This window comes from Mustela nivalis (assembly GCF_964662115.1).
Source record: "Mustela nivalis genome assembly, chromosome: 13".
Lineage (NCBI taxonomy): Eukaryota > Metazoa > Chordata > Mammalia > Carnivora > Mustelidae > Mustela > Mustela nivalis.
The window spans coordinates 58,501,870-58,521,639 of record NC_139032.1 but is presented as its reverse complement, the minus strand read 5'-3'; the positions used below and the strand labels follow the sequence as shown (position 1 = coordinate 58,521,639).

Sequence of the window (19,770 nt, the reverse complement as noted above, 5' to 3'; positions counted from 1 at the left end):
TGATTCTGCGGGCCTCCGAGGACAGACTCCGCCCCAGCCCCTTGATCCCCTGCCTTTCTCACCCCAGCTTCGGAGCCCGGTTGCCAACCTCAGATCCTCACAGCCCCCACTGATAGAACCACAGACATCTCACAGGAACCCTACAGAGACTCTTACAAACCCAGACACCTACAGACGTCCCCACAGATGTCCGCAGACTATCCAAACACTCTCACAGAGATCCCGCAAACCCCTTTAAAAGAAGTGAACCCTCTAGGCTCGTCCCCTCCGGGTCCAACGCAGCCTCCTCTGGAGACCAGTGCTGTTGCCACGGAGACTCCTGGGCGTTCCAGTTGCCCTGGTGACGGATCCCTCCACTCCCGGCCGGGGTTCCAGAGGTTTCAGTCAAGCTCCTCCCTCATCGACCCCGGAACCCCTCATCCCTCCCCGTCCCACCCTCCCCCAGATCTGGCCAGAGTTCCTTTGCAAATTTCTGCAGGTGTCCAACTTCCCTCCCTAAGTGGTAGACTTAAAGGCAAGGCTTCTCATTACATAGCAACTGCAAGGAGGGTCTCATCCAAGAGCTATCCACCCCTCGCTAACATTTCCCCTTCCCAGCTTAAGACGAGATTGTGACCTAAGGAAGGACTTGTAACAGCCAAGCCAAAGCCCAGAGGTAGGTGGTTTCTCCAAAGCCGCCTCTTCCAAACTCTCATACCACTCCCCTCCTAACACCTTCTGCCCCTTCCCAACTCAGTCCAACCCCCTCCCATTCTGTATTTTTCATCCTTACACTCCCCCCTCCGCCACGTTTACTCCCCACAATTCCCTCTTCCCCTTCTTTTTCTCCTTCTTCTCCTCCCATCCTCTGGTTCTCCACTGTCAAGTATCTTTTTCCTCTTGCTGAATGCCTGGTCAGATTCCTATCACCCTACCTCTCTCCGTACTTAATGTCCCAAAGTTCCCCTTTGGAAAGACTCTAATGAATGTTAACTGGTGTGTTTAGTATCTCTGGAGCATGGCGGGAAAGTAGGGACCACAGAAGGCTAAGGCTGGAATCCTTAGGCTCTATTACAAATAATGACAGGCCTTGAATGTCAGGGCCAAGAAATTTAAACTTAATCCTTAGGCTGAGACAATTGAGTGTTTTGTTTTGTTTTGTTTTTCTTTAAAGATTTTATTTATTGGGGCGCCTGGGTGGCTGAGTGGGTTAAAGCCTCTGCCTTCGGTTCAGGTCATGATTCCAGGGTCCTGGGATGGAGCCCCAAATTGGGCTCTCTGCTCAGCGGGGAGCCTACTTCCTCCTCTCACTCTCTGCCTTCTCTCTGCCGAATTGTGATCTCTGTCTGTCAAATAAATAAATAACTTTGTTTATTTGACAGACAGAGATCACAAGTAGGCAGAGAGGCAGGCGGAGGTGGGGGAGGAGGCAGGCTCCCCGCTGAGCAGAGAGCCCAACCTGGGGCTCAATCCCAGGACCCTGAGACCATAACCTGAGCCAAAGGCAGAGGCTAAACCCACTGAGCCACCCAGGCGCCCCCAATTGAGTGTTTTTAAGCAAAGGAATGCCATTGTTAGGTTTATGTTTTTAGAAAGATCTCATTTGGGTCAATAATGTGGACTGACTTCTTTTGGACATCCTTCCAAGACAAATTTGTCACACCCCACTCCAGAGCATCCTGAGCTTACCCCAGCACAACACCAACTCATCTGTATTGTCATTTTGGTTAGCCAGATCTCCTTCCCAGGTTCTTTCTTTCTTTTTTTTTTTTTTTTTTTTAAAGATTTTATTTATTTATTTGACAGAGAGAGATCACAAGTAGGCAGAGAGGCAGGCAGAGAGAGAGAGAGAGAGGAGGAAGCAGGCTCCCCGCTGAGCAGAGAGCCCGATGCGGGACTCGATCCCAGGACCCTGAGATCATGACCTGAGCCGAAGGCAGCGGCTTAACCCACTGAGCCACCCAGGCGCCCTCCCAGGTTCTTTCAACTGAGTCCAGTGCTTAGCACAGTGCCCAGGTGAAAGTGTAAGATTGAGTTGTTTATAAAAGCAGAAGTTACATAAATCAGTGAAAGAATGGCTGAGTGGATTAATACGCTGGAGGAGGCAGAGGGGTGAAGTTACTACATAATCAAGGTAGAAAATTCTGAGAACTTGAACAAAATTAGAGTGAAAAGAAAGGAGAGAGTGGATTTGGGGATTATTTAGAAGATAGGAAATATAGTCCTTAGTACCTATTTGTAGATGAGGTTTGAGGGGAAAGGGTAAGACCAAAATAATTCCCATAGTTCAGCTTTCATGCCCTGTCAGACATCCATTTAGCCATGTCCCACAAGCTGTTGGGTATGAGTGTTAAGTACAGGGATTAAAAGAGGTCTGAGCTGGAAGTATGGATTTAAGAAATCATCCACATACCAGCTAGAAGTAGCTGAAGCCTTGACCATGAGTGACATCATCCAGGGAGGGTGTATGTGGTCTCTAGACAAAACCAGACTGTACTCAGGGCCCTGCCTAATGCATCGTGGCATTGTCTTGTACTCAGGAGCAAACCCCCACTTTGGCTTGGTATCCCAGTCTCTAGAACTCTACTGCCTGACCTCCATGGTCCTAAGGTCCCAGACCTGCTCTTGGATTAGTCAAGTTGCTATGTTCAGTCTCCCTCCTAGGTCACGGTCCTCTACTACCATCTACTGATGGGATTCTGATTGTTTCAGACTTTTTCTCTCTTTAAATTCCAGCTCCCTCACAATCTGTGGCCACATGTCACATGGGGTCTAGGCACACAGAAGAACCTCCTGGCACCAAAGATCATCTTGCTCCCCCCTTATATCTCAGGTGCACGGAAATCCTTATCCTAATTCCATAACCCCCACTGTACTCTGACTTGCAGACCCTCCAGTCCCAACCTAATGAAGGCTGTACCCTATTCTACCACTAGATGGAAGCAGACAAGGTCACAGAAGAGCCTCATAGCACCATGGATACAGAGGAGCACCCCTCTTCAAAGGACCGCTCTGCCGAAGAATCACAGGAGCCCCTTATCCCTGAAACACCCTTTGAGCCTTCCATCTCTGAGACCCCCTTAGAGCCCCTTGCTGCTGAAACCCTTTTGGAGCCTTCCATCTCTGAGACTCCCTTAGAGCCCCACACCTCTGAATCTTATATGGTGCCACCTGCTTCCCAGGCCCTTTTAGAGACCCATGCCTCTGAAACCTCTTTGAAACCTTCCATCTCTCAGACCCCTTTAGAGGCCCACACCTCTGAATCTCATATGATTCCATCCACTTCCCAGGCCCCTGTAGAGACCCACACCTCCAAAACCTCTTTGAAAACTTCCATCTCCGAGACCCCTTTAGAAGTCCACACTTCTGAATCGCCTATGGTTCCATCCACTTCCCAGGCCCCTTTAGAGACCTATACCTCTGAAACCCTTTTGGAGCCCTCTATCTCTGAGACCCCTGTAGGATACTCTGAGAACCCTTTGGAAACCCCTATGCCTGAGACCCTGTTGGAGACTCTCATCTTTAAGGACCCAGAGAAACGTGTTTTTTCTCATACCTCATCACAAGACCATGTTCCTGTATCTTCCCCTGATACTCTGGAGGAAGACCTCTTTAAGTATTCACCCAATGAGGTCTTGTGGAGAAGGAAGTCCAGCCAGATCTCTGAGTATGAGAGCCTTCAAAAGCACTCCCTTTCAAGCCCTTCAGCCCCAGTCCACCTGGACACATCTGCAAAGGAAGAGGAAGAGGAAGGAGAGGACAAGAAGCAGGTGGAGGCCACTGACAGCAGTGTACACACAGCTCAGCCAGGACAACAGCCGGGCAAGAAGAAGGCGAAGAAAGGATTTAGCCGTAATTGTGCCTGCACTTTACCCCATTCTCATCACCGTCTTATACCTGCCCCAGGAGGAGGGGATTGGGTTACTCTTTAACCTGGCCTCTTCTCTTAGTTTTAGGGCCTCCACACTTCTCCTTGGTTACTCAGCTTCTCCCTTCCCAGATTACACAGCCCACCCAGTGGTCCCTGCCAAGCAAACAGAGCTGGTGGAAGTGGCTAAGGCAAGGCCCAGAGAGAAGTTCGGTGCTCAGATGAACTATCTTTTCCAATGGGAGAAGAATGCAGCCCTGAGTGCCATCCAGACAGGTGAGCCCAGAAAGCCCTTCAGAAGCCTGTGACAGGCCATGGCCATCCTCCAATCCAACTGGACCAGGGAACCTGCCCTGATCAATGGATTGCTGTCCCTTGTGGAAATGGCAATGCTAACTGACTTTAATCTAGGAGGGGAGAAGCCAGGTGGGCCAATGTGGATAGCATGGTACAGAAAAAAGTGGGGATATTCATATAAAGCCCAGGGAGGGACAGGAAGCTAAACTAAAGTTGTTAAAAGGAAGAAAAAAAAAAAAGAATGGCCATATACCAGACCCACATCTAGGGCTCTGAAAGCCTGGACCAAACAGACCTTAAGGCAGAGATGGCCCAGGACCCTAGACAGTCCAGGAGACTTGTGGCTCTGACATGGAAAAAGGCCTTGGTCCTCTTGGTGGAACTTCACTAAAAGGCTGTCACCCAGCATGCCAGACCCATTATCACCAAGGTACCCAAAACCTGTGAGTCTCTTCACCAAGGAGGAGAGTGGTATCTTCAAGCCCTATTGATTCCAAGTCTCAGCCCAGAATCAGTACTCTTGCCAGTCCCATAAGTGGCATGCTGTGCTTATGTATGCCTGCATATAAAAGGTGTGCAGATGGAAACCCATGCCCTCCGGTGCGAGCATGTATACCTGTGTTGCTGAACTTCATGTCTATAGCAAATACCTTCAGAATGAAGGCCATCCTGACCTGCTCTGCAGATTCTGGGGTTTCTAGACAATTCAATAGACAGGAGTTCATTTATTTTTGTCTTTCATACTTCCTTTCCCCTTATGATAGTAAGAGAGCTATGTTGAAACTAGATGGGCCTAAGATATAAAGACAACCAGGCAATCCTATGTCTTCTCACTCCTCCATGCAATTTACTCTCCTCATTCTCATGCTGAGACCCTTCCCCCTCTACCCCTGGCCAAGAAAGTCACAATGATCTCATTTGTCTTAATTCAGGCATTGAAATGGCTTTGTTTGCTTATTTTAACATCTTCTGTCACCCTTATTCTTCCTGGAAATGCAAGGTCATTCTCAGAACCTCCTGTCTGCTCTTCATTTTTTAAGGCTGCTGTACTTCTCCACAAGGAACTTCTTCATTTTCCTGTTTAAACAGGAAGCTTTATGTAGTAATTCAAGTGTCATTCAACCCTGAAAAAGATATTTAGGGTTCCCTCCTAATATTGGGGATCTTGAGTCCCTAGAGAATCAGTATGTGTGCTGTGTAGAGAAGGATCAAATGTAAGCTTTTCTTTTATTTAGTCAGCATTTACTGAGCACCAGCTGTGTGCCAGGCCTTGAGCCAGGTGTGGAAGCAGTAGCTGGTGGGATGTCAAAAACAAAATCCTTCAAAAAATGTGTACTCTAGGGGCGCCTGGGTGGCTCAGTTGGTTAAGCATCTGCCTTCAGCTCAAGTCATGGTTCTAGAGTCCTGGGATTGAGTCCCGCATTGGGCTCCCAACTCCATGGGGAGTCTGCTTCTCCTTCTGACTTTCTCTGCTCTCATGCTTTCTCTTACTCTCTCTCTCTCTCTCTCTCAAATAAATAAATCTTTAAAACAAAATGTGTACTCTAATGAGAAACACCAATAAGTAAAAGGATAGTTATAATTCATTCTAATAATTTCTATGAGTGAGGTCAGTCCACAGTGCCTCATAAGCAGAAAAAAAAGGGGCACCCAATCTTGGGTGCTCAGGGAATAAGTCTTGGAAGGGATGACTTCTCAGCTGAAATCTGTAAGATGAGTAAGAAGAGGTGGACAGGTCAAAAGTGGGATATGAGAGCAAGGTGCCAGTAAGAAAGTGCAAGAAATGTTGAACAGAGCTCAGAGCTCAGCTCTGGAAGGGCAAAAGTGTACAGGCATTTCTGTGCAAAGCTCAAGAGTTGGGATTATAACCTAAGGGCAACTGAGAGTTACTAAAAGGTTTTAAGTGGGACAATAACATGAGCAAATTTGTGGTTTTGAAATACTGCCCTAGCAGTAGTGTAGACTTCAGAAAGATAAGACTGCACATAGGAAGACTACATTGGGCAGTGGTAATAATAACCCAGGTCAGAAGTAGATGCATGGAGGTGGAGATAAATAGAACGCTCAAGAAATGTTAAGAAGGTAAAACTGACCTTTGGATCTTTGGATGTATAGGATAAGAGAGAAGGACATGCCTGGAATGACCCCTAGGTTTTTGGCTTAGATACTGATTGGATGATGATGCCATTAGTGAAACAGAGACGATGCATGATAAGTATGTGTTTGGATGAACAGAGGACAAAGCTTGAGGGCCAGATTTGAAAGGAATAATTGGCTGTACCACACTTGAAGAGCTGGCGGAACATGCTGTTGAAAAAGTCTGAAGATACCTGACTATATGTCTGGACTGGAGACATCCTTCACGTAAAGATAGCTGTATGTTGTATGGAGATGTTCTAAGCAAAAAGAGATGTTATCACGCAAATACGATTATATGAGCATGGAATCAATTGTCCCTGTCTGGTATTTTCAGAGTAAACATCTCTGCCGTAGACACCTTTGCCACAAATAGTGCACCACAAAATTAATTGACCATAAGGCAATTTGCCATAAAAGATAAAAAATATAACTAGTTGGTAGTTTGGTTTGGCAGTTTGTTAGTTTCATCAACTGGTTGACAGTTTGGTTTCACTTCTCCATTGACACAGTTATATTACATAAATCTTGGGCTTCATAATTGTCTACACAGTGACACAGAGTTTTAAACCCACACAACTTCCCATACAACTTTGGAATGTCTATCAATGGACATGTGGCAATCTGTTGAGAACAAAGAGCAGTGTAGAAAGCTCTCAGAACACCATACAAAGCTCAGTTACAAATATGTATCCTAGTACTTGGAAACTGATACCTCTTAATGAAGGGGAGAATTTTAGCAAAAAAAAAAGTGATGAATCAGTGAGCAAAACAAACAAACAAACTGATGAATCAACTCGCCAAAAATAACCCTAAAAACAAAAACAAAAAACAACCAAAAAACAAAAACGTATAATACTATGAATGTAAGACTCTGAAGACAAGTGGTTAGGTAAGATCCACAAAATAAAATCAGTTATTTGCATGGTATTGCCATGAATCTGTCCTATACATTTTAAATTCATTTTTTTTGCATTTTGCAATAAAGCCATTTTTAATTTTGATATTCAGTTTCCATGTTTCATTATGCCCTTTTTAATGAATATCTTTTTTTTTTTTTTTGTAATTTTATCTTTTGTGGCAAAATTGTCTATGGCCAATTGATCATGCAGTGAAAATGTTTGCAGTGAAAATGCTTGGGGCAAAGTTGTTTTTTTTTTTAAAGATTTTATTTATTTGTTTGACAAAGAGAGATCACAAGCATGCAGAGAGAGAGAGAAGGAAGCAGGCTCCCAGCTGAGCAGAGAGCCCGATGCGGGGCTCGATCCCAGGACCCTGGGATCATGACCTGAGCGGAAGGCAGCAGCTTAACCCACTGAGCCACCCAGGCGCCCCTGGGCAAAGATTCTTAAGGTGAAACTACATAGAATCACCTTGTACAGAGTCAAAATGGCATCCCAGATAATGCCTCCTCCCCCTGCCAGTCCTTGTCCACTTATAACAGGAAGAGTGTTTGGAATCAGAGCAGAGAGAGGAGGGTTCCACTCTGGACTACATGGCCTGATGTCAATTGTCCCACTTTAAGAGCATGGACACCTATAAATGGAATCTGAGATATAGTTGCCAGTCTCTGTTTAAACTCTAGTCTTCATCTGAGAGAACACTGACTCCTATATCGGTACTTGGACTTGACTTTCCCAGGCCCCCAGGCAGGACCTCAATCTATGGGAACTGACTCTCCTTCACTTCCACACCTCATCTGCTCAGTCTCTGGATGGAATTCAGAATTCCTCTAGTAGAATCCTGGCCCCCACTCACCTCCATTGTGACTCTGCCCATACGCTGCCCCTTCGACCAAGCCTTGCTGGTGTAATGGGGCGCTAGCACTGTGGGCTGTCAGTATCAAGACAGAAGTAGCAAAGCCAAAAGCCACATCTGGACAGGCTTTAGACCCTGAAAGACCATGGGTAAGGCAAGAAAACCTAGACTAATTAGGCACAGAAGTGTGAATTGTGGCCCTGGCCAAAGTCAAAGACCAGAGGACACTAACTTCAGGGATATGCCTGTAATACAGGGTCTCTCTTCCCTTCTGAAGGAATTTCCTCCTTCATTTACTCAGTCAAGGAGTTTGTGCTCTCTGAGCACCTATTTCGGGCCAGGCCCTAAGCTAGGACAAGAGATGCAAATGAAAAGCCAGACCTCTCCTTAGAAGAACTTAGTTTAAGAGAAACATAAGTGAAAAAATTTATTCCAATGCATTGTACTGTGATAGGAGTAGTGGGAAAAGTCAAAAAACATGGGCCCCTAGACAGAAAGAGGAAGTCAGGGAAAACTTTTTAGCGGAGGTGACACTTCACCATAGCTTTTAAATGGGAATGGGTCCTATGGCTGAATGTCCCATTCCATGAGGACTCCTCCAGGATTCTTGCCTAGAAATTGGAGTACTCTCAGGTCTCCTGAAGGGTGAAAAAATCCGAGTGGAATGTACTCTCTGGCTCTCCTCCCACATTTACATGGCTCCACCCTTGCCTTGTAGTACTGCCGACCTGTGAAGCCAGTTTCAGATCCCACTGTGGAAACCAGGCTCTCAAGTTTGTGGCATCTCACTGGTGCCTGCTCTCAGGGATACTTCTTCGCCTCACAAGCTTCGATTTCTTGATCTTCACCACTCATGACTTCAGATCTACCTCTTTCTCCTGATTCTTAGAGAACCATAGAGAGACCTTCTCAAGTTCATAGACAGCATTAGTTCCGTAACACCAGGAACACATAAAGGAAATATGAAGGTGTGAACCTTGAAAAGTGAGGAAAGCCCTTCTCCTGGTCTCAGAGCTGCCCAAACTCCTCCTCCTCTGCCTCTGGTGCCTTCAACGACCATGCTTCTGAGGTGCCAGTCCTCACCATCTCCTCTACACCTGGCCAGTCATCTTCCCTTCCCTCACCTTAGACACTTCAAGGAAACAAAACAAAGTTGGGCTTTAATGTGGGAAGGGGAAGAGATGGGAATCTTCACAGTCACAGAGAACTTGGCGAGATTCATGTTCATCTTCAAACAAAATTTCATTTATAATCTTGAAGACAGTCTTCAGTCATTTCTGACAGGCTAACAGAGATGGAGTGGATCCTGGGGTGGGAAAGGAACTGAAACCCTTGTGGAACACTGAGAAAACCTGGTGGGAAAAAGTCTAAAGGGGTGGGGATGGGAACTTCATGGGTGGAGGTGAATACACCTAGGGGGAGAGGTGAGAACGCCTTGGGCAGGGGGTTTGCGCTGTTTTTCCTTCTCACTTTTCCTTGTTAATCCCTCCACACTCAGGTCTCTACATTGGCTGGCGCTGCCCCCATTATCTATGGGACTGTTTCCGAATTGGAGATGAGTCCAAATGCTTTTGTGGACACTTGCTGAAAGAGCACCAGATCATCTCAGGTAGGGAGAACTGACCAGCTCCTGTCAGGGGAAGGGATAACTATACTCTGGCCATATGAGAGAAAAGTGTTTGTGTTGGTATGGTGGATGGGGGGAGTTGGCATGGGAAGGCTGGCCCTATTAGGTGTTCCCCGTTCCCCATTCCCATTAGACATTTCTCCCCATTCCCTTAGACATATCCGTGCCCTGCAATGTGGGCCAATGTCGCTGCCTCATGTTCTGCTTTATCCCATCACGCCCAGAGGAGGTGGGTGAGTTCTGGCTCAAAAGACGAGCTACCTTTGACCCCAAGGCCTGGAGGGCCCAATGTCGCTGCAAACACAGCCATGAAGAGCACACAGCTACTGGGTCCCATCCCTGCAGGGTGAAAGGTAATTTCTAGGGTGAGGGGAGTACAGGGGTGCGCATGGGTAGGATGCAAATAGTTTGGGAATAAGGATAGGGGAACTGGTAGAAGAAACCTGGGTTTGTGGTTGGTATGGAAGAGATGAGAATATTGTCAGCCCAGGGGGAAACCCCAATTCCCTATACTTGTCTTGGCTTTCTCCTTGCCCCAGGCTGTTGCTGCAATTGCTTCGAGTCTAATTTCCTCTGTGCGGCCTGTGACCGTCGCTGGGAGGAACACGAAACTTTCTTTGAGACTGAGGAGACCCGGCGACGAGGAGGGAGGCCTCATGGTGAGGGGGCAACCTAGAACAGTGGGGGTCTTAGTCAGAAGGCCAGGCAGGAAGGTGCTCCCACCCTCAACCATCCCGTCCAGGACTACCTCACCCTCTCACCCGCTGCACCCCATACTTGCATCGGTTTCTACCCCCAGGAGCAGACTATATGCCTTTTGCAGAGATGCCTACCTTCCAAGAAGCCATCGTCAGCAACTCTGACTCTGAGGCTCTACAGAAGCAGGGGCCCTCTGGCCATCCTGGCTCCCACTGCAGACCCCCGGGGCCTCCTGGCCCACACAGCCTCTGGCCTGACCCTATGTCTGACCCCCATACCTGACCCTTTCACCTCTACTTTTCCCTCCTCCAGGCACAGACACTATCAACACCTGGCGCAGGCCTCTTTGAACCTGGCTCAAATCATCAATAAAAGGGAAGCCACTGGAATCTGGCCTGGTTCTGTATGGGGCAGATAGATCCTAGGATCTTAGAGTTGGCACCTAATGCAGGCAAGAGAGAGGACCACAAAGGAGACAGGCTGGATTAAGCCACCTGCTTCCACCAAAACCACATTCGAGCTGCTAGTTCTGGCATCAGAAGGACAGAGTGCCTTCAAGGAAGCCAAGGAGGGAGGGGTTGTTTGGAAGAATAGAGTGAATACTGGTGTTGGATGCAGTTGGAGATGCCAGTAATAAAGACTGAAAAATGTCCACTGGATTTTACAATTAGATCTTTGGGCACTTCAGATATTGTAGTTTCAGTGATGCAGTGGGGGCAGAAACCAAACCCAGTAAGTCTGAAAGAGTTTCTTTAGGAAGCTTGGATGAAAAGAGCAGGAGAGAAGTCAGACAATATCCAGAGAGAGATGTGGAGTCAAGAAGCAATTTTTAGGAGGGAAAGGGGGAGGAACCAGTAAAGGAAGATCTTGAAGGATACAGAAGAGAGAAAGAGATGCCTGGTGAGACATCCCAGAGATGGAGATCAGGGCAGAGGTGAAGGGATTTGCTCTGGACAGGAGAACCACCACCTCCTAAGACCAAGAGGAAAGAAGAAGGAAAATGATGGGCCTTCACTGAGCTGCAGGAAGCAGGATCTTGTGGAAGTTCCACCTGTGAAGTAGGAGACAAGGTCAGTTGCTGGTCATGAAGGCAAGGGGTAGGAATGGGGAGTAGGAGAGAGGAGATTTGGGTAGGCTGATGTGGGGAATCACAGAAAATCCTAATCAGTGGGTAGTTGAGGATTCAGGTACAGCCGGAAGCAGGAACCTAAAGAGGAAGAGAAACACAATAGTTAGATTGAGTTAGATTGATAGTTGATGATGGGAGGGTGTCAGGAAGGATGATCAGGAAAATAAAGCAAAAAGAAGGGTTGGGAATGTGGGGAGAACTGACCACACAAACGGAGAGAAAGTAAAGCCAGGAAGCAACTGACAAACTGAAAAAAAAGAACAAAGGAACAGAAGTCTCTAATGAGGTCCAGTAGCTGATGTAGTGGTGGGGATCAGTACAGGAGACATTCGTCAGAACCTACAGAGAGCTGCAGCTCTTATATGAGAGCATCTGCCAGGGATCACAAAGAATGGAGTAAAGAACTGTGGGCAAGGGGCCAAAACCAGTGACTGTGGCCAAAATCAGTGAATCATAGTTATTTTTACAAGGAGTAGGAGATTCTGGCTCTAATGGGCTCTGTGATCCTAGGCAAGCCCTCTCTGGGCCTCAGTTTCTGGCTCTGTAAAAGAATAATCGCGGGGCACCTGGATGGCTCAGTGGGTTAAGCCTCTGCCTTCGGCTCAGGTCATGATCTCAGGGTCTTGGGATCGAGCCCCACATCGGGCTCTTTGCTCAGTGAGGAGCCTGCTTCCCCTTCTCTCTCTGCCTGCCTCTCTGCCTACTTGTGATCTCACTCTCTCTCTCTCTCTGTAAATAAATAAATAAAATCTTTAAAAAGAAAATAATAATAATCGCTGTGCTACCTGCTCTCCCTGAGAACCCAAAGAAATAACCAGTTTCAAAGCGCTTTGTTGTCGTCTACCATGCCTGGCCAGTTTCCTTCCCCTTCCTAGATCCCAGCTCCTCTCATCTCTTGAGCTTTTCCAAAGCAGCTCTATGGGCTGCTGTGGTCTCAAAGGCACCACAGAGAACTGCATGTAACCTTTAGGGCACAGAAAAGGCCAGCTAGCTATACTTCCAAAGGAGGAGAGGCAATCTGGACTGCTAGAACTCCTAGGGGAAAGTAAAGGATCAAATGTCTGCCCTTTGGAGGATAAAACAACTTTCTAACAATAATACGGCTATAGCAAATGTGGTTACTATCTCTGGAAGTAAAGAGTTGTTCTTGGCTGGTGATATGCAATTAGCGCCATAATGACCATTCACTAAAACTAATTCAATAGTCAGCAGTAAAGGAATGGCTACTGTGAAAACTCATTCAAATAATATGCAGAGGGTGCCTTTGTGGCTTTAGTCACTTGGGCATCTACCTTGGGCTCAGGTGGTGATCTCCAGATCCTGGGACAGAGCCCTGAATGGGCTGAGGCATCCTGCTTCCTGCTCAACAGGGAGTTTGCTTCTGTCTTCTCCCTCTGCCCCCATCCCACCGATCATTCTCTCTCTCTCTCAAATAAATAAGTAAAATCTTAAAAACAAATAATAGGCAGACATTACAAAGTATATTTACATAGACTAATAATATGGAAAATTGATTGTCAGGGGCATTACATATTATGAAATATTACATATTATGTAATATTTAAAAACATTTTAAACATTAAATGTTTTAAACATATATATTTTAGCATATTACATATTATGAAAGCAAATGAAACACCAATTGTTATTCATTCCACAATCATTGAGCACCTATCTATGTCAAGGACATGCGCTAAAAAAAAAAAAAAAAAAAAAAAAAAAAAAAAAACCCTAAAGATACAGTGGTGGCTTTTGTTCTAAGTGTTGAAGTCATACTAAAACTTTTTTTTTAATATTTTATTTATCAGAGAGAGAGAGGGGGAGAGAGCAAGCACAGGCAGACAGAATGGCAGGCAGAGGCAGAGGGAGAAGCAGGCTCCCTGCCGAGCAAGGAACCCGATGTGGGACTCGATCCCAGGACGCTGGGATCATGACCTGAGCCAAAGGCAGCTGCTTAACCAACTGAGCCACTCAGGCGTCCTGAAGTCATACTAAAACTTAACTGTATGAGTATATCAGCACTCTGTGACCCCTGTTCCTTCTGTCAAAAATCTATATTCCGGGGACGCCTGGGTAGCTCACTTGGTTGGACGACTGCCTTCGGCTCAGGTCATGGTCCTGGAGTCCCGGGATGGAGTCCCCCTTCGGGCTCCCAGATCCATGGGGAGTCGGCTTCTCTCTCTGACCTTCTCCTCGCTCATGCTCTCTCTCACTGTCTCTCTCTCAAATAAATAAAATCTTTATATATATATATTCCGGCAAAACAAAATATATTTCTGACGCATTTTCCCTTGTTCTTCAAACCTAACTGAAAATGCCAGGCGCAAGGCTAACCATTTCTGATTAGGAAAGCACACTGGATACCTATGCCTTTGCTTATTAGTCGTGTGGTAAAGACAGGACCCTCCCGTCGCACCCCCCATTTAAAAAGAAAGGGAAAAAAAGGTGGGGGGGATGCCCTGAAAACAAACTGCAGAATCTTCAATCTTGGTGTTTGGACACAAGAACATAAACTAAGGAGAAACTGCCCTTAGGTGAGTAAATTTAAAAATCTCTGCAATGCTCAAGGGGCTGAAATGCCCTTGTAGGAAGGAAGCTGGGTATCTATCCCACCGGTTATAGGACCCCCTTCCCAGTTCGCCTTCCGCCCCACTCGCCTGGCGCCGCCGCCCCGCCCCCCTCCGTGGCCTTGGCCTCCACGGGTTGCGGTGGTTCCCGGAGCCAGCCAGCGCCGAGCTTTCTCAGAACCCGCCCTCTCCCTGGCCAATGCCGGGAGAGGGTCTACGACCTTAGGGGACTTGGTGCCACACGAGTACGGTGCAGCAGAGCCAATTGGAGGAAAATCCCATCTGGTCTCCTAAACCTTCCAATGGAGTGAGATACTCTCTAGGCGAAACTACTTAGGGGGCCCAATGACGAAGGAACCTTCACTCTGACCAGAAGTCGAGGCCAATGGAGTAGAACACTCGCCCTCCAGCTGGCAGAAGAAGCCAATGGGATGAAAAGACTCCGCCTCCGGGGTAGTGGCGGAGCCAGCGGAGTGAACGGCGCCACCCTCTGGACTAAAGGGCAGCAGGCGGCCCAGGAACGCGACCAATGGGATGGTAGGGCTCGCTCGCAGCGGCCGGCGGAGCCAATGGCTGCCGCTCGCCGGCTCCCGGGCGGACCCACCTCGGGCTGGCAGCGGGGCCAGCGTACTGGGGCCCGGAGAAAGGTTCGGCGACTGAGGGGCAAGATGGCGGCCGCCCTGGCGCTGGCTGCTGGGCTGTGCGTGGCGCGCAGGGCGGTGGCTGTGGCGGGGCCGCGGGGGGCACAGGTGAGAAGCGACCGTGGGAGCGCAGAGGGCGTCCTGCGGGCACTGCCGTTCTCCAGGCCGGGGGTTGGCGTTCCTTCCCCAGGCGCGCGCGACCCTGCGGTCTCGCGGGAACGGAGCCCGGACGCGGGGCAAGGAACGGCGCCCCTCCCGTAGTGCAAGCTCCGGGGCTGTGCGGTGAGGTCGGGCTGGTGGGCGGCGGTGGCCGACGCCCGCACCGGCTGGGGCGCCGAGGTCGCGAAAGGTCAGTGGATTGGCTGCTGCCTTATAAGCCTACCTGAAACCCAGGTGACCGAACGCCTGCTCCGGGCAGCCTCCTCGGCGCCCCCTGCAGGAAGTGAGGTTTGTCTTCTCGGAGCCGGTCTCCTGCCCCTGTCAGGCCCCTGGCCGCCTGAGCACACGTATTAACCTCTCACCTTCTCCACTTGTCAGAGGGGTCAGGTTCATCCCACCTCTTTCTCCAACAATGTGACAACACTGACTTCAGCCTTCTCTGAGCCCCTGGGAAACTGGGGCCTCCCTACCCACAATCCCCTGGGGCTGAGTTCACATAATTCTTCCCTTCACTGATTTAAGGGACTGAAGTTAAAATTCACAGTCAGAGGTCAGATCTGACACCAAGACGTGTTTGTGTCAAACTTCAATAAAACGGGTAACACAACTGAAAGATCAGGCAGGCAACGGGTAATGGAAATAAGTGGAAACTTAGTAACAAGGTGTGAGTAAATGGAAAGGGCTCCAGTGGTCTCAAAGATGATACAAACCACTCCCTTTATTTTATATTTAAAGCCAAGAGGAGGGATTTATTTAAGGTAATTCAGTGGTAAAAGAAGAACTGGGACCTAAGTGTCCAGTTCTCATCCTGTGTCCTTTCTTCCGAATAGTAACTTAATTTACTAGAAACGTTAGCAACAGGAATCAATTGCACTGCTGAATCCTGCATTGTAATATAGCCTTCATCTAACCAAGCTCAGCACTATAACCCTACTCTCTGCTGCTGATGTTCTGAAATTTAGGAACTTGTCTTTTGGATGGGAAACACTAATAGGTTCTTAGAAGGATGAAGTTAATGACTAACAGAACCCAGCCTCTGCCAGCCTTGACTCACTATATGGGGAAGGTATTTTCAGCTCCCTCCCTCCGGTATGTCTGACCCACCTTCAGGTCCGAGGAGCTGCAGGTGTGACTGATGGAAATGAAGTGGCCAAGGCCCAGCAGACAGCTCCTAAGGGAGCAGCCCCAACAGTCTTCTCCCGGATCCTGGATCGAAGCCTCCCAGCTGATATTCTATATGAGGACCAGCAGGTGGGATGCCTTTAGGGTTCGTCCCCTTAGGAACTTGTGAGATACATCAGCCTGTTAAAAAGTAACATGGTGGCCTCTGGCCTGTCACTACTCCCAGTGTCTTGTATTCCGTGATGTGGCGCCTCAAGCTCCTGTGCACTTCCTTGTCATTCCTAAGAAGCCCATTCCTCGGATTAGCCAGGCTGAAGAAGAGGACCAGCAGGTGGGAAGAACAGAGCCAACCTTTGGCTTTGGGGCAGGGGAGCCCTGGACAACAGCTAGAGGTTTTGCTCCCTGTAAATGAAGCCACCTGTCTCCCTCCCCTTTCCCTGTAGCTTCTAGGACACCTTCTCCTTGTGGCCAAGAAGACAGCAAAGGCTGAGGGCCTGGGAGATGGATACCGACTTGGTGAGTGATTTTTGGCCCTTGAGCCCCTCACCTATAAATTCTCAAACCTGTCCCTCAGTCTGATCTTTAGTCTTTGACCTTTCCCATGTTTCATAACCCCATGCTCTATTTCAGTGATCAATGATGGGAAGCTGGGTGCACAGTCTGTGTATCATCTGCACATTCACGTACTTGGGGGTCGACAGCTCCAGTGGCCTCCAGGTTGAACCTACCAACTGACCAAGAACCCCAGACCTGGATGCTTGGAGGGTGGGGGGAATGAATATGATGCTAATAAACTTGCTCTCCCTCGATTTTGGATCACTGTCTTAAATATATAAAGATACCACAAATAGGAAAGAATGCTGATAAAACATAATGATCTCTATCAACTGTGGACTGAGAGACATTAAGGAGGCCCATCCTGTAGTTAAAGAAGTATTTACCTATAGGTCTGTGAGCCCTCATGACTAATGATCCACCTGGGTCAAGCTTCTAGAAAAGTAGCAGTAGGAATAAGCCTGTGTGAGTAGGAAGAGACTGAAACCCAGGGATGAGACTTGCTCAACCCTGGCCCTCATTCAGATGCCACGCCAAGTTCTAGGGGGTCTGAGAGGAGGATGGCCTCAACATGAGGGCCTTTTACTGAAGAAGTAACCACACGAAAAAGGCTGCCACCCTTTGATCCCCATGTCTTATCATTTTGCTTTTGAGTTGTCTAATATATTTTCAGCCTTAAACATTTTAAAAAGACTACCTCCACTTTTGAGAATGAACTGAAGGGAAACTACTGTTGCCCCTACACAAGTACACCAAGTATGCTTTAGTCTGATACCCCAGCCCTGTGCTTGTCCCCAACACAAAGAACCACCTTAGAAAGCCTCAAAAGAAGCACTCCTAAGTGTAAAAGGCAAGACCCTAGGCCAGCGGAACCTTAAAAGCTGGGCTGAGGCGGAAGGGAGTCTGAATGGAATGCAAACTTCCCAGACAGCGGCAGGTTGAAGACTTCCGCCCCGCAGAGAATTTGCCTTCACCCCCACACAACACTTCCGCCCTGCTCTAGTTCTGCGCAGACTCCTGGAATTATTTGCCGTCTCTATGGCAACCCGGTAGCTGCTGCGGGAAGATGGAGACCACCGAGTCTACCAAGGGATCACGGTCTCGGTGAGAGCGGCAGCTTTGGCTGCAGGTGTAAGGGTACAAGAAAGGTCAGCCGACTTACTGGGCTGCGCTTTTGACGTATTCGCTTCCTTTTAGATCTTTGGACGTGCAGCCTGGAGCTGGAGGGCTCAGGTCTTCTTCAGAACCGTTTCCTTTGGATGGCCGTCCTAGGTCGGTCCTGGCAGCTGCAACTACTGCAGCTGCAGCTGCCTCCACTGCCAAAACCAATGCGTTATCTACGAAGACCCGAGTCCGCTACTCTGAACCGAGCGTTCTCATGGACCGCTCCTCTGACAGTCTTCCTGGGGAGCCCTGCACTGGAACCAGCTTTACCCACAAGATAGATCAGAGGAGACTTGGCGTTGAGCCTGTCTATGCTTCCCGTTTCACCCAGGATCCCTGTACTACAAATGACCGTAGCTCTAGTCCTGGCCCTGTTACTGGCTCCAGTTCTGGTCCTGGCCATGGCTCTGGCCCTGGCTGTGACTCTGGTCAAGGGACTGGTTCTGATTCTGGCCCTGGTCCTGCCACTGAATCTGGACCTAGTCCAGACTGTGGCCATGACCCTCAGCTCAGCCTCTGCAGTCTCCCAAGCTTCAGAAACCTTGGGTCAGAGCTGATCCCTAATTATTCCTGCTGGAATCACTACTGCTGCTGGGAACCTCAGAAACAACCCTGGAAAAGTTTGCAAGTCCCAGAACCTGGTGCACGAGGGCAATGGAAGACCCCTCAATTTGAAGAGAAGTGTAAGGTTCTCAAAGAAACATTGCCACGGGGACACTGCCTTCTCTACAACTGGGAGGAGGAGGTATTAAGGTTTCAGCCTTTTCCTGAAGACTGCCCCCAGTTTCCTGGGGGAGGCAGTAGTTTATGATGAGGGTGGGTACCATAAAGGATATCTTGGTCACTCACCTTGGGGCCCACAGAGAGCCACCAATCACCTGGATCAAGTCCCAAGCATGCAGGATGGCTCTGAGAGTTTCTTCTTCCGACATGGACACCAGGGACTGCTGACCCAACAGCAACAGTCAGCAATGTCCTTCAGCACCACCCAGAAAGACTCGTACCAGCCCCCACGAAACTACTATCAACCAATTCGAGGTGGGAAGCATGAGAGAATGGGCATGAGCCCATTAGAGAAAAGAGAGAGAAAAGAATTTCTAGTAGGACTATGGATTGTCTGATGGGTAGATTTTCCTTCCTTTTCTCACATTTGTTTCTTCTGTGCCTGCTTCTTAACCAGACTCCCCCACTCTCTCCACTCCCTGCCCTCCCACAGGAAAGCGGGAAGCCATGCTGGAGATGCTCCTGCACCATCAGATCTGGTAAGAGGCTGGGAGAAGGGTAAAGGGGATGGGGGAAGACAAAAATTTGGAAAGAATGGCTCTGACATCCCCCAGGACTATATAGTAAAGAGGTGCAGGCAGAGCAGGAACCCACAGGGAAGCACTCTGAGGTCGAGTCTGTGACACACCATGACTACGGAAAGGAGCTGGTCCACGCCGGGCCTCCTGCCCCAACCAAGGTGAGAGCTTATCTCATCCCACTTGTACAGCTGGCTTCTAATGGGCTGTGGGAAAGTAGCAGAGGTTAAGAGAGGAAGATTCAAACCAAGAGCTTTTCAGGTTTTCTCCCTTACAGCCTCATGACTACCGTCAGGAGCAGCCTGAAACCTTTTGGATACAGAGGGCACCACAGCTACCGGTGGGTGAGGGTGTTGGGAGTCGGGGAGAAGAAGGAGGGGAAGAGGCTGTTCTGTTCAGGCTTGGCGCAGAGCAGGATCTGTCCTCATTCTGGCTCTCCCCTAGGGTGTCAGTAACATCAAGACACTGGACACACCATTCCGGAAGAACTGCAGTTTCTCAACACCAGTGCCTTTGTCTCTGGGGCAGCCTTTGCCCTATGAACCTGAGAATTCTTCCCACCAACTGGGAGAAATATCCTCCCTTGCCTGTCAGGGAGCACACGGTGGGGAAATGGGTAGAACTACTATCTAAGAGTTGAGGCGGGAAGAGGGGTGTGGAATACAGAATCCATTTCTGTCTGTACTGGAGAGGTGGGAAGGAAGGTGATTCTGTCTGTACTTGGTAAAGGGGCTTTCCATAAAGAGTTCTCTCTCACCCTGAGACTGC

The 19,770-nt window shown here is 48.6% G+C and overlaps 4 protein-coding genes across 13 annotated transcripts in view; 3 read left to right on the top strand and 1 right to left on the bottom strand.

Annotated features, from left to right (window-relative positions):
* The window catches only part of TMEM8B (transmembrane protein 8B), a 43,318-nt gene extending 27,355 nt beyond the window's left edge, over positions 1 to 15,963 (bottom strand). For 2 of the 3 annotated variants that reach the window (XM_082694751.1, XM_082694752.1), the window contains exon 1: positions 15,084 to 15,206. Coding sequence is in view for 1 of the 3 variants with exons in the window: in XM_082694749.1 (XP_082550875.1) it covers positions 15,223 to 15,253 (31 nt within the window). In the remaining 2 variants the exon portion in view is untranslated. The other variant, XM_082694749.1, reaches the window with a different exon arrangement.
* FAM221B (family with sequence similarity 221 member B) lies at positions 179 to 10,753 on the top strand. 4 transcript variants are annotated; one of them, XM_082694765.1, is made up of 8 exons: positions 179 to 655; positions 2,716 to 2,812; positions 2,916 to 3,831; positions 3,980 to 4,123; positions 9,537 to 9,647; positions 9,821 to 10,018; positions 10,205 to 10,324; positions 10,465 to 10,753. In XM_082694765.1, exons 3-8 carry the CDS (start codon positions 2,916 to 2,918, stop codon positions 10,644 to 10,646), a joined length of 1,671 nt encoding a protein of 556 aa, XP_082550891.1. In that variant the 5' UTR covers positions 179 to 655; positions 2,716 to 2,812; the 3' UTR covers positions 10,647 to 10,753. The 4 variants fall into 4 exon arrangements, with proteins under 4 accessions (XP_082550891.1, XP_082550889.1, XP_082550890.1 ...); XM_082694763.1 differs by lacking the exon at positions 2,716 to 2,812; XM_082694764.1 differs by lacking the exon at positions 2,716 to 2,812 and having other exon boundaries at positions 2,868 to 3,831.
* Positions 14,437 to 16,791, top strand: HINT2 (histidine triad nucleotide binding protein 2). 2 transcript variants are annotated; one of them, XR_014301730.1, is made up of 5 exons: positions 14,437 to 14,809; positions 15,971 to 16,111; positions 16,209 to 16,313; positions 16,397 to 16,498; positions 16,613 to 16,791. XR_014301730.1 is itself a non-coding variant. In XM_082694802.1 (5 exons), exons 1-5 carry the CDS (start codon positions 14,492 to 14,494, stop codon positions 16,702 to 16,704), a joined length of 729 nt encoding a protein of 242 aa, XP_082550928.1. In that variant the 5' UTR covers positions 14,442 to 14,491; the 3' UTR covers positions 16,705 to 16,791. The 2 variants fall into 2 exon arrangements, 1 of the variants encoding a protein (XP_082550928.1); XM_082694802.1 differs by having other exon boundaries at positions 14,442 to 14,809; positions 16,426 to 16,498.
* A 118-nt stretch (positions 16,792 to 16,909) lies between these two features.
* On the top strand, positions 16,910 to 19,758 carry SPAG8 (sperm associated antigen 8). Of its 4 annotated transcripts, none has more exons than XR_014301729.1 (7): positions 16,910 to 17,641; positions 17,735 to 18,446; positions 18,565 to 18,739; positions 18,918 to 18,963; positions 19,049 to 19,163; positions 19,264 to 19,342; positions 19,447 to 19,498. XR_014301729.1 is itself a non-coding variant. In XM_082694781.1 (7 exons), exons 1-7 carry the CDS (start codon positions 17,604 to 17,606, stop codon positions 19,633 to 19,635), a joined length of 1,260 nt encoding a protein of 419 aa, XP_082550907.1. In that variant the 5' UTR covers positions 16,910 to 17,603; the 3' UTR covers positions 19,636 to 19,758. The 4 variants fall into 4 exon arrangements, 3 of the variants coding, with proteins under 3 accessions (XP_082550907.1, XP_082550906.1, XP_082550908.1); XM_082694781.1 differs by having other exon boundaries at positions 18,643 to 18,739; positions 19,280 to 19,342; positions 19,447 to 19,758; XM_082694780.1 differs by having other exon boundaries at positions 19,280 to 19,342; positions 19,447 to 19,758.
* The last annotated feature ends 12 nt before the right edge of the window (positions 19,759 to 19,770 follow it).